The sequence below is a fragment of the Tursiops truncatus genome, chromosome 11 (genome assembly GCF_011762595.2).
Source record: "Tursiops truncatus isolate mTurTru1 chromosome 11, mTurTru1.mat.Y, whole genome shotgun sequence".
NCBI classification, from domain to species: domain Eukaryota; kingdom Metazoa; phylum Chordata; class Mammalia; order Artiodactyla; family Delphinidae; genus Tursiops; species Tursiops truncatus.
The window spans coordinates 6,145,758-6,163,074 of NC_047044.1; the positions used below are offsets into that span (position 1 = coordinate 6,145,758).

At 53.4% G+C, this 17,317-nt stretch overlaps 1 protein-coding gene across 18 annotated transcripts in view; it reads left to right on the forward strand.

Annotated features, from left to right (window-relative positions):
* Positions 1-17,103, forward strand: part of TTLL1 (TTL family tubulin polyglutamylase complex subunit L1) — a 37,514-nt gene extending 20,411 nt beyond the window's left edge. For 17 of the 18 annotated variants that reach the window (XR_004528803.2, XR_004528802.2, XR_012324153.1 and 14 more), the window contains 7 exons: positions 950-1,084; positions 1,844-1,952; positions 6,927-7,070; positions 10,415-10,501; positions 12,301-12,464; positions 15,634-15,929; positions 16,842-16,949. Coding sequence is in view for 1 of the 18 variants with exons in the window: in XM_073788108.1 (XP_073644209.1) it covers positions 950-1,084; positions 1,844-1,952; positions 6,927-7,070; positions 10,415-10,501; positions 12,301-12,464; positions 16,842-16,971 (769 nt within the window). In the remaining 17 variants the exon portion in view is untranslated. Of the gene's footprint in view, positions 1-949; positions 1,085-1,843; positions 1,953-6,926; positions 7,071-10,414; positions 10,502-12,300; positions 12,465-15,633; positions 15,930-16,841 lie in introns of all 18 variants that reach the window. The other variant, XM_073788108.1, reaches the window with a different exon arrangement.
* Positions 17,104-17,317: the final 214 nt, after the last annotated feature.

A 17,317-nucleotide genomic window follows, 5' to 3' on the forward strand; every position in this document is an offset into this window, starting at 1 on the left:
GCAGGGAGCCTCGCTGGCCGCTCTCTGTCCTGAAAGCTGGGGGGAGACCCGTCCAGTCCTGGTGCTTCTGAGGTGGCGAAGCACATGCTTAACACCTGGGTGCCTGGGCTTGAACCCCTGTCTGACACTCACCACCTGAGTTTTGTTGTATAGACTCTTCGGTTCTTCAGCCGGGTAAACTGGGGACACAAGTAGCACCAGCCTCACGGGGCCGAGGTGGGGATGGACCCGAGCGCCAGGCAGTGTGTGCGGTCAGCGTAGAGAAGACCTACGTGACCGTCAGTCAGGTCTCCTCTCTGGGTTGGGTGCCCCTCAGAACGGAGGACACCAGGAGGTTTACTCTAAGGCTCACTCTTTGCCTCTTCGAGGTCCTTAACTGCCGGGAAGTGCCTGGAGGCCACCATTGGTGCCATCCTTTCCGGGTGGGCCAATGGCTCCCCTGAATTCCCAGGAGTGGCAGGGATGCCTCCTTGTGTCCCGCATTTAAGTCTGACTGCATGATGCCAGCACCCGGGGGTTCCTCTGTGGATACCCCCCACCCTCGTTTTCTCCCCGTGAACTGGCCTCTCACTTAATGAGAGGCAGCAAGGCTTGTCACCAGCCGACTAAAGACTTCTGGTCTTTTTTTTTTTAATTTATTTTATTGAAGTACAGTTGATTTGCAATGCTGTGTTCATTTCTGCTGTACAGCAAAGTGATTCAGTTATACATATATAGATTCTTTTTTGTATTCTTTTCCATTATGGTTTATCACAGGATATTTGAATATATCTCCCTATGTTGTACAGGAGGACCTTGTTGTTTATCCATCCTATGTATAACAGTTTGCAACTGTTAACCCCAAACTCCCAATCCATCCCTCCCTGACCCCCTCCCCCTTGGCAACCAGAAGTGTGTTCTCTACGAGACCTCTGGTCTTTGCATCTAACCTCGACTTTGACATGCCCAGGTTCATGACTCAGTCTACCAAGGAAGCCTACGTGATCTCTCTGTACATTAACAACCCATTACTAATCGGCGGCAGGAAGTTTGACCTGCGCTTGTATGTTCTGGTGTCTACGTACCGCCCACTGCGCTGCTACATGTAAGAGCCGGAGTTTTGTTTCCATTTCTTTAGACTGAGTTTTGGGAATTCCCTGGTGGTCCAGTGGTTAGGACTTGGCTTCCACTGCGGGGGGCCCGGGTTCGATTCCTGGTTGGGGAGCTAAGATTCCCACATAATGCGTGCTGTGGCAAAAAAAAAAAAGACCGTGCTTTGACACGATACTTCCTACTCCTCGGAGACCTTGCAAGGGTTGGTGGAACTCCCTGTACGCGTAGTGCCTGGCATGTGATCCATGTTGAGTAAGGCAGTAACTTTGACACGAATGTGAATCTTTAAAACAAAAAGCAACTCTTTTACCCTTACAAAGATACTCAGAGAAAGAAGCCAGACACAGAAGGCCACATGTTGTTCAATTCCGTTTATATGACGCACCCAGAAGAGGCAAAACTGTAGAAACAGAAAGTAGATTAGTGTTTGCCCAACACCAGGGTTGGGAAGTGACTACTGACGGTTGCAGAGTTTCTTTCTGGGGTGATGCAGATGTAACATTGACTGTGGTGATGGTTGCACGACTCTGAATATACCAAACACCGTTGAGTTGGACACTTCATGTGGATGAGTCATATGGCGCGTAAATTATATCTTAATAAAGCTATTATGTAAAAAGAACCATAAAAAATGACAAAGCAGCTGTTCAAAAAGTTTAAAACAAAAAGCAGCTCTTTTAAGAGAAAAAAAGTGTTATATTTTGTCTACGCTTGTCCTCAGAGTGTTGAACTCATCTGGATTCTCACTTAGGTATAAACTTGGATTTTGCCGCTTTTGCACCGTAAAATACACCCCGAGTACCAGTGAGCTGGACAACATGTTTGTTCATCTCACCAACGTTGCCATTCAGAAACACGGGGTAAGTGTTTCTTTTCCCTTGAGCTTAAGGAAATGGACTGATTTTATGGGTTTCTTTGTTTTTCTATTTGCAGGAGGGGTTGGGTGGGTACAGGAGTTGAATTTAAGATGCCCTGGCACTGATGAGGATTTTGTGGGTTTCTTCATTTTTCTATTTGCAGGAGAGGGTGGGTTGGTATAAGAGTTGTATTTAAGATGCTCTGGCACTGATTGGGAGGGGGAACCCCAAATATCCAGTGTGCTTGTCCCACGGGGGGTGGGGCATTTGGAGAAAGTCCCGCATTCAAGTAGTTCTGGGACCTTGGGCAACTTAATTGACTCTTGGAGCCTGGGTCTCTCGAGTTGTAAGAGGAGATAATATTATTACCTTGTGGGGCTTGTGGGAGGATTATATGAGAGAACCTGTGCTTGGTCATTCAGTTAAAGACCAGGTACTGAGCATCTGTCTGGGTTGGTCCCATGATGAGGGCTACAATTATGGGCAAAAACTTCCTTCACCCCTACTCTCATGGAGCCTAGAGCCTGTGGGGGGAAGGCAGTCATCAAATAATCACACTGCAACTGAGATGCGCGTTCTGCAGGTAGAGATGCAGGCCTGGAGGAGCTTGGAATGAAGGGGCCTGTAGTCCAGGTGGTCGGAGGCCGCTGCGCACAAGTGGCCTTGAGCAGAGAGCTGAAGTCTGAGCGGGGGTTCCCTGGGTGGAGGAGTGGAAAGAGCATTCTAGCAGAGGGCACAGCACGTGCCAAGGCCCCGTGACAGGAAGGAGCATCGCAGGAGCTGAAAGGAGTTGGGGCAGCTGGAGCCCCCATGCAAGGCGGGTAGAGTGAGAGGGCCCTGTAGAGGCCAGCGGAGGCCGGGACACAGGACGTGGTAGGTTCTGTGCAGGCTTTGGGGCTATAATCCAGTCCTGGCGAACAAGGCCTGAAGGTCTCATTTCTATAGGAAAGACTCTTCTATTTGGGTCTTGCTTGAATGGAAGCCTGAATACCCTAGTCTTTTTATCATTTGAATAGAAAGAGGGTAAATATTGATAGAAAACAAGCTTTTCTGAGTAAACTACTGAAAGGTTTGGTCAGACCAGCTTGGGCCCAATCCCGTGCCCATCACTTAACCTCTGGGTGACTTGGGCAAGTCACCCAGCCTCCCTCTCAAACAGGAGCCCTGGTTTTTACCGTCCTGGTCGTGGCAACTGGCTTCCCTGTGGGGCTGACCCCAGTTCACCTGCCCCTCGGGTTTTCCTGCGAGCAAAGTGAGAGAGCGTTGCCGTTAGGGTGCTCACAGCTAGAGGGGAAGGGGTGACTCAGCCAAGGCCTTACTCGTAAGAATTTGGGGAAATGGTCTCTCAGGTGACACAGCACAGAACTTGTCAGCCATTTGGGGACGCCACACCCTTCATAACCAAGTAGCACATTTTGTGAAGTCTGGGCAGGGGTGGGAAATGACAGTGACCGACCTCCAGTCCCGTTGGTGCCCTGAGGACAGGGCATGATGTGCTGGCCTGTTAAGCCGCCTCACCCTGGGGGGGCCAGACTGAAGTTGGGAGGGTCCCATCTGATGAGCCTTCTCAGGACATCAAACACGAGGTCACTATTTCCATCACTAAGGAAAAGAAACCATTTTATTTATTTATTTTTTTTTGAATTTTATTATATTTATTTTTTTATACAGCAGGTTATTAGTTATCCATTTTATACATATTAGTGTATATATGTCAATCCCAATCTCCCAATTCATCGCACGAATTGACCTATTTTCTTTTGTCAGTTTTTCACCTATATATGTTGAGGCTTTCTTATTAGGTATATAAAAATACAAAATTGTTATATCTTTCTTTATTATTATGAAGTAACCCTATTTATCTCTAACAATACTTACTACCTTACGGTCTAGTTTCCCTGAAAACAATATAACTATACCGGGTTTCCTTTGCTTAGCATTTGAATGGTATTATATATAGTATTTTTTTTTAACATCTTTATTGGAGTATAATTGCTTCACAACAAAATGAATCAGTTATATATATACATATATTCCCATATCTCTTCCCGCTTGCGTCTCCCTCCCTCCCACCCTCCCTATCCCACCCCTCCAGGCGGTCACAAAGCACCGAGCTGATCTCCCTGTGCTATGTGGCTGCTTCCCACTAGCTATCTACCTTACGTTTGGTAGTGTATATATGTCCATGCCTCTTTATCGCTTTGTCACCGTTTACCCTTCCCCCTCCCCATAGCCTCAAGTCCATTCTCTAGTAAGTCTGTGTCTTTATTCCTGTTTCACCCCTAGGTTTTTCATGACATTTTTTTTTTCTTAAATTCCATATATATGTGTTAGCATAAAAGACAGAAGGAAAGAGCTGAGGCTGTCTTCAGCCTGGCATCTCTACGTGCACCGGAAGCAGCAGTGCTCTCCACGTTCTTCCTATTTCTAAATGCTTCGCTTTTTAATGTAAGAAACAGGTTACTCCGAGAAACGTCCGTTTCACCCTTGAATGAAAGCTTCAGCATTGCGTAGAGAATAGATGTTATATTGAACACAGAAATGCTGTGGACCGGTGGATCTGCTTGTCCACTGAGGGCCCCTGGGGGCAGAGCACCACCCTGCACTCTTGGGCAGGATGATGAGACACATCCCTGCCCTCAGGAAGCTCAGAGTCCAGCCAGAGGGGCAGATTGCAAAGGACTGAGTGTCAGGAAAGGTCAGGAGACCTCAGTGCTGCCTTGAGAGTGCGGGAGTGGGGTTTGGGGCCTGCCAGGAGGCTGGCTTAACCACGACTGCTGGCGGGTTTCCCAGGGTGCAGGGTGGGTCCTGAAATGCGCAGTGTTTGCACGTTGATAGGAGAAAAATGTTCTGAGATAACTCTGATAAAATAACTTTCCTACTGCCAAAAAGCAGGCGCTTTTTGTATCATTACTTTGTATCTATACTTTTTTTTTTTTTTTTTTGCGGTACGCAGGCCTCTCACTGCTGTGGCCTCTCCCGTTGTGGAGCACAGGCTTCGGACGTGCAGGCTCAGCGGCCATGGCTCACGGGCCCAGCCGCTTCGCGGCATGTGGGGTCTTCCCGGACCGGGGCACGAACCCGTGTCCCCTGCGTTGGCAGGCGGACTCTCAACCACTGTGCCACCAGGGAAGCCCTGTATCTATACTTTTTATATTTATGCACATGTAAGACAGTGTTTTCATAAAGTGTACACTTTATGCCTCTGGAACTTTTTTTTTAAGTAAACAAATTTTTCTTGATAGTAAAAAGAATCTGTATATAGGAAAAGAAAAGGTATTGCTGGACAGTTAGCCTAGTTTTTCCTATAATTTATTTTAGGGCTACAGTCCTTTTTTTTTAGGGATACAAACACCAAATAATATTTTTGAGAGCCTGTTTGAGGTGAACAAGCTTGGGCACCTCATCTTTTGAGGCATTTTAGTAAGAACTGACATGTAAAAGGAATTTGTTTCTGACCTTGAAAAGATGCTTTTAAAGATATGGATAATTCTTGGCTTTTATGTGTAAACAGAGTCTGCTTTGAGTTTGTTCCTTGTTAGGCTGATTTTGTTTTAGTTCACAGTTACCAACTTTCTACTTAGAAAATGAAATCTCCGTCTCATAACTTTCTAATACACGTCAGTATTTTCTAGCGTTTTGCCTCCAAAGGGGCAGTGTGTGGAGAATTAATGTTCAGAGTCAGAGAAGTAGAAAGAGCACTGAACTGACATTGGAAACCCTGGGCTAAGGTCCCAGCTCTGTCACAGCCAGGATGAAAGCTTGGGCAAGTAACGGGGCCTCTCTGAGCCCGAGTCTCTCAGACAGCTGGGATGCTGTGAGGGAGGTTCACGTGTGGGTCTCTTAAACCATCGTGCCCGGGGCACGGTGTGTCCCAGGTTGGCTTCTCCAGGAAACAGAGGCAGAGATGAGCGTGCAGGAGGTTTACTGGGGCACGATGTCAGGGGCAACGCCAGGAGTTGGGGGGAGCCGGATCGGGCAGAGGGGGGTCAAGTGGGGACACAGCTGCAGCAGGGACCCCAGCCAATCTCAGCGCGCTCTGCAGCTGGGTGCCCCTGAAGAGTTGTCCCAGACGGAGACAAGGGCCAATACCCAGGCACCAACCCCTCACTGGCTGTGGGCTGCCCGAGGAGGGGTTGGACTAGGCAGGTCCTCTTAACAAAGGGCAGCTCCCTGAAAGGGTCTCTGCCGCAAGAAGGAGCGCCTTGATCTTGAAGGGGTGTCTGGGTGGCACTCCCTCCACAGCATGCACTGTAAGGGATAAAGCATTGATTATGAGGATACTGCAGAGTTGATGGTAGTTGGCCCTCCGTATCCCAGGGCTCCACATCTGTGGGTTCAAGCAGCCATGGGTTGAAAATATTCCAAAAGGGACTTCCCTGGCAGTCCAGTGGTTAAGACTCTGCGCTTCCTCCGCAGGGGGCGTGGGTTCCATCCCTGGTTGGGGAACTAAGATCCTGCCAGCTGCTCGAAGCAACCAAACAAAGAGAATTCAGAAAAAAGAAAAATTCCAGAAATTTCCAAAACAGCAAAACTTGAATTTGCTGCTCAGTGGCAACTGTTTTTGTAGCATTTATGTTGTGTTTACAATTTACACAGCATTTACATCACATTAGCTATTATAAGGAATCTAGAGATGATTTAAAGTACACAGGAGATGGGGAGGATGTGTGTAGGTTACAGGCAAATACAATGTCATTTTATATAAGGGACTTAGACGTCCAAGGATTTTGGCATCCAAGGGGGATCCTGGAACCACTCCCCTGTGGATACCGAGGGACAACTGTATTTTAAAAAATCGCATGTGTAGGAGGCCCAGATCCCCAAGGGGCAGGGCCCATCCGCTTTGTTCCCGGGTGCTCGCCCGCCCCCCTCCCCCGCACACCAAGGGGCACCAGGAAATGCTCAAGGGTGAGAGCAAGCGCTGGGCTCCTCTGGGAGCATTGCCTGGGGCCCCACCCCCTTTTCTGTGGCCAGGAGGATTACAACCACATCCACGGGGGCAAGTGGACGGTGCACAACCTGCGACTCTACCTGGAGAGCACCCGAGGCAAGGAGGTGACCAGCAGGCTGTTCGACGAGATCCACTGGATCATTGTGCAGTCCCTGAAGGCTGTGGCGGTGAGTCCCAGGGGTGTTGGGGGGCGGGGCGGGGCGCCCTGGGAGCAGAGGGAGCGAAGGAGACCACGCAAGCCTAGCAAGAGTCTGGGATTTGGGGGTGCAGGTGGCTCTTTTGTTAAAAATAGCTGTTTTTATGGTCTCACCTCCTACACGTCTGCCAGAGGCCAGGGTGGTCTCGGGAAGGGAGAGGGGCTGGCTCCTGGCTGGCGTTGCTGCAGCCATGGCCCTGGAACCTCTACAGAAGGGCAGGGACCTCGTGACGTCATCGTCGGCTCTTCTGTGCCCACTGAGTCGAGAATGAGTGTTTTGTCATGAGCTGATGCTTTGGAGATGGACTTTTCAGCAGCCTCCCGATTTTTAGGCTTCCTGCTTTGCTATTTCATAGACATTTAGGGCTGAAGAGAGCCTCCCTTTTTTTTAACTCAAGTCTCATATCTGTTGTCTGGTTTGAAGGTTTTGTGTTTCGTTTCACTGTTCTAAAGCAGGTATGCATCTATTTTCAAAGGGAAAGCAAAGGATAAACCCTGGAGCACCAGCATGCAGGCCGCTATTTCTGGTGCAGGTAGCGGTGGGCAGACTGCAGTAGTGCCCACACACCGGCGTTGAGGGGCTGTGAAAAGAGCTGCGCTTGCTGGAGTCGGAAACGCGGGGAGATTGCTGTTCTGGAGAAAGTGTGATGTGGGTTTGGCAGCGAGGTGGACGTGTGTGAAAAGATTTATGTGAAACCTTCTCAGTGGAAGATTAAGGCCCTCTCTCCCCACTTTTTCTTTTCCCCCTTTGGCCGCGCTGTGTGGCTTGGCGGGATCTTACTTCCCCGACCAGGGATTGAACCTGGGCCACGGCAGTTCCTAACCACTGGACCGCTGGGGAATTTGCTCTCCCATTTTTATCTTTGAAACTGCCAACTTATACTAATTCCCCTGTATGTGAAAAGCTTTGTTGAAACAACTGTGTAAAGAAAATTATGGACAGGAAAGGTGACCCTTCAGTGGACACCTTGGCTTTGCTGTGCCTTGAATCGAGCTCTTCCTGTGTCACCAAGCGCTGATGAGCCCTGCCTGTGCCTTCAGTCTGCATCTCGGGCCCACAGGGAGGACTCGGCGGGGAAAAGCCCAGGGTCTAGTTAGTCTAGTTAGCGGTTGGAGAGAGGTGTCTCAGGGGTCACGGTGCGGATGTGTGGGGAGGCCTGGGCTCAGACTTCAAGCCGAAGCCACCATGTGCCTCCTGGCGACGTGGCACAAGTGCCTGCCCTCCGTGGGCCTCGGGGGTGTCCTCTGTGAAATTGGATCACGACCCTGATGTCTCAGGCTGGTTGTGTGAACGCGCTCCGCGGAGGCTAACTTACGGGCTGGGAAGGTAAATGGCAGCGGCTGTAACACAGGCGATGTGGGGGCCTTAGTGCCTGATGAAACCAGTGCCTCCGCTCCCGTCCTGGCCTGATGGGCAGAACTCTGAGAAAGAGTTCTCACACAGGCCTGTGTCCCGGCCCCGGCTCCACAGCCTGTCTCGAGGCTGGATCCGCCAGGCGCCTCTGAGCGTCTTCTCCTGGCCTCAGCCTCCTGAGCTGAGAAGCTGTTGGATTTCTAAGGCTCTGAGGCTTTGGGGAGCAGGGATTTATTTTTTCAGTTTTTATTAATTTAGCAAATATTTGGTCACCTTGATTTTACCAGGTTGTTGCCTTCGGGGAATCTAGGGGAGAGGCAGGCAGGGAAACAGGAGGCTGCGGTAACTCGTGAGGAGGGCCTGGTGCAGGGTGTGGACCACGTGGGGGGCCCACGGAGAAGCCGAGAGGCAGAGCTCAGGAGCAGAATGCTCAGAGGGCCAGAGACAGGGGGCTGGGGGATGACAGAGGGTGAGTGACTGTCCTCTGTTCCCTCTGTGCTGCAGAGGCTTTTGGGGACAGTGGTGTGTGCGCTGGCCAGGTTAGGACACCAGTGGAAATGCAACAATTCCGCTAAATTTCCACGTGATGAAACAGCCCCCCAGCCTGGTTTTCCTCCAGTGAGTGGGGCTGCACTGGGCTCTCTCCCCCTTAGACATTTCCTGTTCTAAATCCAGTGTTTTAGGGAGAGTCCAGGCATCCACTAACGTATGAATGGGCCTCACCATCCTCACAGTCACGTCTGTGTGCTCCCCTCGCTGTGGGGTGCATGAGAGTCCCCGGGGAGCACGTAGCGCTGCTGCTGGCTGGGCCTCTCCTGGAGGGTTTAATCCAGGCAGCTTGGGCAGCCTGGAAATCTGTGTTGTAAGCAAGCCGCTGGTGGCTTTTTTATGCACTTGGAGAACAATTTTTGAAATGGAATTAAAAACTGAGAAGAAGGGACTTCCCTGGTGGCACAGTGGTTAAGAATCCGCCTGCCAATGCAGGGGACACGGGTTCGAGCCCTGGTCCAGGAAGATCCCACATGCCACGGAGCAACTAAGCCCGTGTGCCACAACTACTGAGCCCACATGCTGCAACTACTGAAGCCTGTGCGCCTAGAGCCCACGCTCCGCAGCAAGAGAAGCCACCGCAGTGAGAAGCCCGTGCACTGCAACGAAGACCCCAAAATAAATAAATAAATTAAAGAAAAAAAACCTAAGAAAATCCAAAATTTTTTTTTTTTTTTTTTTTTTTTTGCGGTACGCGGGCCTCTCACTGCCGTAGCCTCTCCCGCTGCAGAGCACAGGCTCCGGACACGCAGGCCCAGCGGCCATGGTCCACGGGCCCAGCCGCCCCGTGGCACGTGGGATCCCCCCGGACCGGGGCACCAACCCGCGCCCCCTGCACCGGCAGGCGGACTCTCAACCACTGCGCCACCAGGGAAGCCCAATCGAAAAATTTTAAGTAAATGGATTTGACTTTTGACTTTTGTCACAGAGAACAGAGGTTCGTACGCTGCATCTCGAGGGGTCTGTGAAGGGACTGACAGCCTGGTGGGCTCTGGGTTTGTGTGTGTGTGTGTGTGTGTGTGTGTGTGTGTGTGTGTGTGTGTGTGTGTGTAAGACGCACAGGCCTGAACTTTGGGTGCCTGGGCTTGGAGCTGGACTTCTGTCCACTCTGAGGAAAGTCTTGTGCCGACGGAGACTTTCATTGCTGGTCGTCAGGCCTCTGATGAATGAGACGTGGAGACGATGATTGCTTCACGAACCCCCTTTCCATCCCCGACCTTGCGGGAGGAACACGGAGAGGAAGGGGGGAGGGGAGAGGGCGGAGATGGGGAGCCGCTGGTCACAGGAGTGAGCCGCTGGCATCACCACCGTGAGTAGGGTCCTGCCGCTTTAACATCCCGCATCTCCATGATGTGGGTCTCGGCTGGGCCCCCCAGTTCTGGCTCTGTAACCCGCCGGTCCTCTCCCTGCAGCCGGTGATGAACAACGACAAACACTGCTTTGAGTGCTACGGCTATGACATCATCATCGACGACAAGCTGAAGCCCTGGCTGATCGAGGTACCCACGCGCTGCATGCCCGCGTGCCTGGTCGCCCCACACCCTCCCGGTGCCTCTGCCTCAGGCTCCGCGGCCCCAGCCAGATGTTTCCCAGGCCACGGTGGGCGCGGTAGGATGGGGGGGCAGATGTCCAGGTCTGACGGTTTGCTGATGGTTGGGGAATACACACTCCCGGTCTGTCACCTCCGGCGAGCCCAGCCCACAGAGCCCGAGCCATCCTCCCCCTTCCGAATGGGTGCTTCCGGGTGAGCCCAGGTCCTGGGGCCTGGCCCTGTCGGACACTGTTCCCATTCAGGAAAGGAGCTCACAGACCCGGAAGCCCTTGGGAGGTCGTAGTGTTCCGTCTGGAAATAAGGAACGCTATCCTCTTGGGAGGAAGGCGTAGTTTGGAAGTGGACTCATATGCCCGTTTCAAGGCGTAGACAGGATGTAGTCATGGCTGTTCTAGAAAGGGCAAGGTTCATACACCCTTTTCCTGATGACAGTGGCAGCGGGCGCTGGCACACCCGTCTGAGGCCCTGACACGGAGCCCACCTTGCCTGGTGGTCCTGCTTTGCTCTGCTGCCAGGAAGAGGGGCTCAGGCCTCTGAGGGGCGCAGGGCTGGACGGGCAGAAAGGGTGCAGGCTTCCACTCTGGTGACTCATCTCCCCGCTAGTGCCCCTGAGTGCCGTGTCCTCTCACCACACCCATGTGGACGGGACGGCTCAGGCCCTTTAGCTCAGTCCTGTTTGCAGGCGAAGCTGAGTCACAAGAGCAAGTGAGTGGTCCCCTGTAGGGAAGTCAGTGGGGGCCCTGCAGGGAGCTGCCAGGAGAACAGGTTACGGGAGGGCGAGCTGTGTGTGTGTGTGTGTGTGTGTGTGTGTGTGTGTGTGTGTAGATAAATGTGCGTACAGATGGACAGGTAGGTCAGTCCTTAGATATAACATATTTATGCTTTTTTCCCCTCCATCTTAGAGTAAATAACTTGAATGGAACTCAAGTTTTCCTTGATGAACTAGGATCTTAATTGCGAACATTACTTCTAAAATAATAACAGGTCTTAACTGTAGCATATTTGTAATAAGAATTACAGTGTTATACGATCAACCACAGTGGTAATTTCAGGGGCAACCGAGGTCCACCCTGCTGGCGGCACAAAGACACAGTCTGACTACTGGGCGGGGAAGCCTGAACAACTTGCCCATTTGCTGTCTCTTCTCTCTCACGGCCTGAGAAAACAGCCCACCAAAGTCATTACAACTGTGCCTAAAATAAGGGAAAATAGGTACTGACTGAGGGCCCGTGGGACTCTCGGCGGAGTAAATGGCCACGTTTTAACACATGGATTTTGTGACTTGGCTGACCTCCTCAGAGGCCTGGACGGGCTCCTCACCTGGTCAGAATGTTGCTTTGTTGGTGAGCTAGTACTTACTCTCTCAGCAGAAGGGGTCCTTTTCCTTTCACTCGACCCACGATGCTGCCTGGTCAGGGTCATTGGGTCACTGATTCCAGCAAAGCTCTGGGCAGCTTTTGGTGCTGAGGACAGAGCTCATCACACAGGTAGACGCTGAAATTACGTTTGTGATGGACGTTGACCTATGACTTTTGTTTGCGTGGTGACGGATCTGTAGCTTCTGTTCCTAATCCTGTCCTTAAATACCGTTTGTATTTCACCTAACAGCTAATGAAATAGAGCACGAAATGCTCCTGAAGGTGTTAGGTATGGACAGTGTGAATCACAACCTTATCTGCGGCGCGCGGCCCTGCTCCAGGCGAGTAAGTGGTCCAGCCAAAGGCTGTGTTCTCTTTCCTCTCGTAGGTGAACGCGTCCCCATCCCTCACCTCCAGCACGGCCAACGACCGAATCCTTAAGTATAACCTGATTAATGACACCCTCAACATCGCCGTCCCTAACGGCGAAATTCCAGACTGTAAATGGAACAAGTCACCCCCAAAGGAAGTCCTTGGCAATTATGAAATTCTGTAAGTTTGTGTGTCTGTGCAGCTGGCCTCGTGTGTGTCAGATTGGGGGGTACCAGGGCCCACCTGGGATCTTCTAGGTATAGGTGGACTCACCTTGTCGGGTAGAGTATTTTGTTTTTTGGTGTTATGGGATAGATCTTGTAGCAGACAAGCGTTTTCGTGCTGAACCAGGCCTCGGTCTGGTCTTGTGCCTGAGAAACATTAATGAAGCATTTGCCACGTTTGCTGCTGGGGCAGCAGGAGCTGGTCACCGGCCGTGGAGCAGAGGCTGGCCACGCCCTGGCCCACCCCGAGAGCTGTGGGACACCGAGGAACTAATCGAGCTCTTTGAGTCTCCGTGTGTACATCTTCTTAATGAGGATGATGCGATCTGTCTTATGGTGGTGAGAGGAAAAGAAGCGTAGCATTTGAGGGCTTGACACACGTGTTGTCACATTTCATTTCTCCAGCAACTTCGTGAGGTGAGGTTGTCAATGGCTCCATCTTACACGTGTGGAAGCAAAGGCTCAGAGGGGTTACGTGGCACGTTGGTAGTGACATAAAGCGGGGGAAAGTGAGAACCCATCAGGAGGGCAGTGGTCGAGCAAGTCCAATTCGTTCTCACCATAGAAGAGTGAGTGGACGTTAAGAGGACTGACCTGGGGCTGTGCCGGGGGCCCGGGAGGAAAGCAAGGTGCAGGAAAGGGTGTCTGATGTGATCCATGTGAAACGGGCAGTGGTCCCGTGCCTCCTCCCTCGGTGTGATGGGCATTTCCACGTGTGGTGGCTGCTCTGAGAGTGGACGGGCCCGGAGGCGTGGAGGGACATGCATTAGGGTGTCAGCATGGACACCACTGCTGCAGGGGTGTGGGCCGGGGAAGGGGAGCCAGGAAGAGAGGGGAACAGCACCCAACCCGTAGGACTGAATATGTTAGGATCACATTACATGATCCTGTAAAAGTAAACATGTGCGTTTAACTTAACATTTTTAAAAAATGGAGAAGTGGTGAGTGAGCTTTACAGAGCGCACAGATCCCAGGCTCTTGGCTGGTAGCGCTGCTGCCATGTGGACATAAGTGTGCAGCCTGGGGAGGGTGGTCGGGAACCGAAAGGGCGACCAGTTGGCCGGTCGGTTGTGTCCTCCAGCGCTTCTGCTGCGCAGGTGAGGTAGAGAGTAGGCAGAGGGTGGAAGTGCCCGGGGTGGGGTGCTCGCCAGGTGCGGGAGAAGGGCAAGGAAGCATGAGGGTGTGAGCAGATGAGGACAGTGCGGGGGTGGGTAGGGATCATGGGGTCAGGGCTGTAGGACAGTGAACTGGGAAGAGAAGGGGCAGAGGTCAGAGTGAGGCTGGCGGCCGAGGTTTTGCAGGGGCTGCGGTCACCAAACATGGCAAGGTCGGGTGCCCTGGAAACGGGGCTGAGCTGGGGTGGAGGACAAGGTCATCGGAGAGGGCAGTAGGTCAGGGAGTCGGGGTCCCATCTGTTTGGTCACTGCGGTCACCAGCAACAGTGAGCCGAGAGCCTGAATCTTAAGGAATTAGGGGCAGTGACACGGAGGATTAGAGGTGACCAACAAGGCCGGGTGAGCGTGGTGAATTCTGCCGACCTGGGAAGGAGGTTTGCGGTGGGAGGGTCTCCTCCAGAGTGGGAGGGAAAACAGGCCCACTCCAGGGGCTGCAGGGGAAGCCAGGTTGCCGAGCAGGAAGGTGAAGGGGACCTTCCAGGATAAGGTGGAGGATGGGGGGTGCTGTGTCCATTGCTGACGATGGACAGAGCTCTCAGTGCGCAGAGGGAGGGAGAGTTTGCTGGTGGGGCCAGGATGGGGCCCGTCCAGAGCCTCGGGGGTTAGCATTGTGGGTGGTGCAGGGTGACACGCGGGTGACGGACGTCAGACTGTGATGGAGGGCCTCGTGGGCCCAGTCCTGAGACAGATGGGGGGCTGTGTGGGGAAGGAGTCTGGCCAGGGTCTGGTGGGTCCGCCTTGGTCCAGCTGAGGGTGGCGGGGAGGCGGGCTGTGAGGGCCCTGTGGGACCCTCTGCCCCCATCAACCCGTTGCCTCCTTGAGGGAGTGGGCAGAGGCTCCATTTCCAGTTGAAGACGCAGTGGTCCGAAGCCTCAGCGCTTTTACTTGGAGAGACAAACAGGTGGGCCCCCCTCAATCCGTTCCGCCACCCTCTCCCCAGATGAGGTGATAAGGAAAGCCCCAGCGCGGGGCTGACAGTTCTGAATCCTTCCGTTCGGGACCTGCTCCCGGTGCTTCAGACGACCTGTCAGAGTCCCGGGTAGGCCTACAGCCCTGGGGCCGCATGGGGTGGGCCCTGACGTCACAGGCACTGCCCTGTCCTCCTGCCGTGCCAGCCTCTCTGCATTCCGCTGCGTGCTCCCAAGTGCCCTTCAGAGCATCCAGCCAGGGTGCCGGCGCCCCTGGTGTGGCACCAGAAACAGGCGCTCTTGCCGCTGCCCCAGCTCGCCGTCCTGGCCTTGGGGTCGCAGGGCCTGGCACCTTGCATCCGCTCCCTCCGGGGCCCCGTTCTACTTTTACAGCCTTTCAAAAAAGAAATGCTCTGAACCCTGACAGTGAGTGGTTCTGCCTGTCAGAAGGCCAGGGGAGCAGCCCACCAGCACAGGAGGGGCCTGAGAAGAGCCATCCGGTCTCTGACTCTGCTCCACGCCCGCTCTGTCCGTGGGCACACCATCCCTGGGAGTCCCGTTGCCAGCTGCTTGCCAAACGCTCATTTCAGTTCATTTTGTTGTTAAGCTGCACAAATACCCAGTGAAACTGGGAGCCCACCTGTGGGTCTCCCCTCTGTTTATTCAGCAGATTCTTATTGCACACCACCCCACGAGTGAGATGCTGGGGACGACCGTGAAGCAGGGAGGGGGGGGGTCACTCCAGCCCTTTGGTCGGTACTGCAGACGCGCACAGGCAATAGAGTGATGACATATGAACGGGAGTCCCTGGGGGAGGGGAGGGGCCAGGGTGGCTTCCGGGAGAGCCCCCCACGGGCAGAACCGCCAGTGTCCCTGGGGAGTCCTCTGTCCAGCTTTGTCTCTCTGTAGCGAGACGGGGAGGAGAGGGGGGCCCAGGTGTTGTGGTCTGACATCTACGTCCGGCAGAGGGAAACCCCGTTGTACCTGCCGCGTAGACAACACTCGGCGACTGGCCTTCCTCTTCCCTCCCCTCCCCTTTCAGCCCCGTTTGCCTCCAGAAGCCCAATGCAGAAATGTGTTCTTCAACCTCAGAGCCTCTAACCCACACTCAACCCATGGATTCTGGCTCTGGGAATGAGCTTATAACGGAAGCACACCCTCTCCCAGAAGTCAGCAAGATGTAGCTAACACAACATAACTGAGCATCTTAGCACCGTCTACGTTTGATGTGAACGTCTTCACACGTGTCACAGAGGCTCCTCGGTCAGGGTGTGGTCAGCAGTGATACCTACGCACACACTTCAACAGTGGCAGGAACTTCACGCTCTGAGCTACAGGGTAAAAAGTTCCGAATTAGGAATCCGGACTCCTGGGTTTTATTTAATCCTACCTCTGCCGCGTACCAGCTGTGTGACTTGAGCACACTGAGTCAACCCCTCTGAGCCCCACGTTCCTCAAACAGGAAGTGGGAATCATAATGCCTCCTGGTCTGAGTCAGGAGGGTGATGTGAAGCTACGGCGGGGGTGGGTAGGAGACCCTGTTTGCTGGAGCCTGCCTGGTGCCAGGGCCCACAACAGGTCCTGCGGGTTTCACCACCCTCATGGGACCCCCAAAAGAGGGGCCCCACCCCGGCAAGAAAGGATCACCCAGATGCCAAAACGGTCAGGGACGCTGAGGTTCTAGGCCAGTTCTTTCTGATGCAAAAGAGTCCAGGCTGTACCCTCTGTCCAGGCCCTGCTTGAGCGCCGCGCCAGCCTGACGCAGGAACGTTGGTGGGGGGGGAGGGGTGGGGGGTCACAGCTGGTGGAGGCGGCACTGGCCTTGCCTGTGAGCCAGCTGCAGGGCCTCTCCCTGTCCTGGCCTCCTCCTGGGCAGGCCACCCACACCCTGTGCCCTGTCTGAAACGGGGTTAGTCATCCTCGCCCCACAGATGCTGAGTGAGATGCTGCGTGTAAAGTATTTCCAGACCTCACTTCTCTCCCTCGCTACCCTGAGGTCTCATTCCTTTCCTTGGGGTCATTGCCAAGTTCAGTCTGGTGGCCTGTATAAAATGTCAGCTGCAGGGGTGGGGACCGCCCACAGTAACAGTTTGAGGCAGTTGTACTTGTGTTCCATGGCCTGGGGCAGTGGTTGGTGGGCTGGAGGCGTGTGGGACGGGGCCAGGCTGCTTCTCCGGGTGACAGGCCTTTGCCGCACCGCAGCCATGGCGACACTGCCGCTGAGCCCTGGAGATGCTTCTCTGTTTCTAGGTACGACGAGGAGCTGGCACAGGGCGACGGGCCTGACCGAGAGCTGAGGAGTCGGCCAGGCCAGTCGCTGGGGCCCAGAGGGGGCCGATCGAGAGACTCCGGGAGGACCGTCCTCACAACCTGGAAGTGACCACCAGTGAGAGCAAAACTCCAGCCTGCACCCACCCTTGCTGAAGACCTATTTTGGAAACTTCCTTTTTCTAGAGCTTTTTTCCTTTCCTAAACCCTGTAAATAAATAAAGGCATTTCTTTGGAAGGTTAAGGAGCCCATTATTGGGGAAAAGTCCCTGTTTCTCCTTTACGCTCACACGACACTCTGACAACAGACGTGTGGAGATCTTCCCACACCAAGCAGTTCTGCTGCGGCGCTGGGTGTCCTGCCATGTAACTCAGTTCTGACGCTGTCTGCCTGGAGTTGGAGTCAGATCCCACAGGTAAGGCCTCAGTCTCACAAGACTGCCCCCACCGTCTCAGCT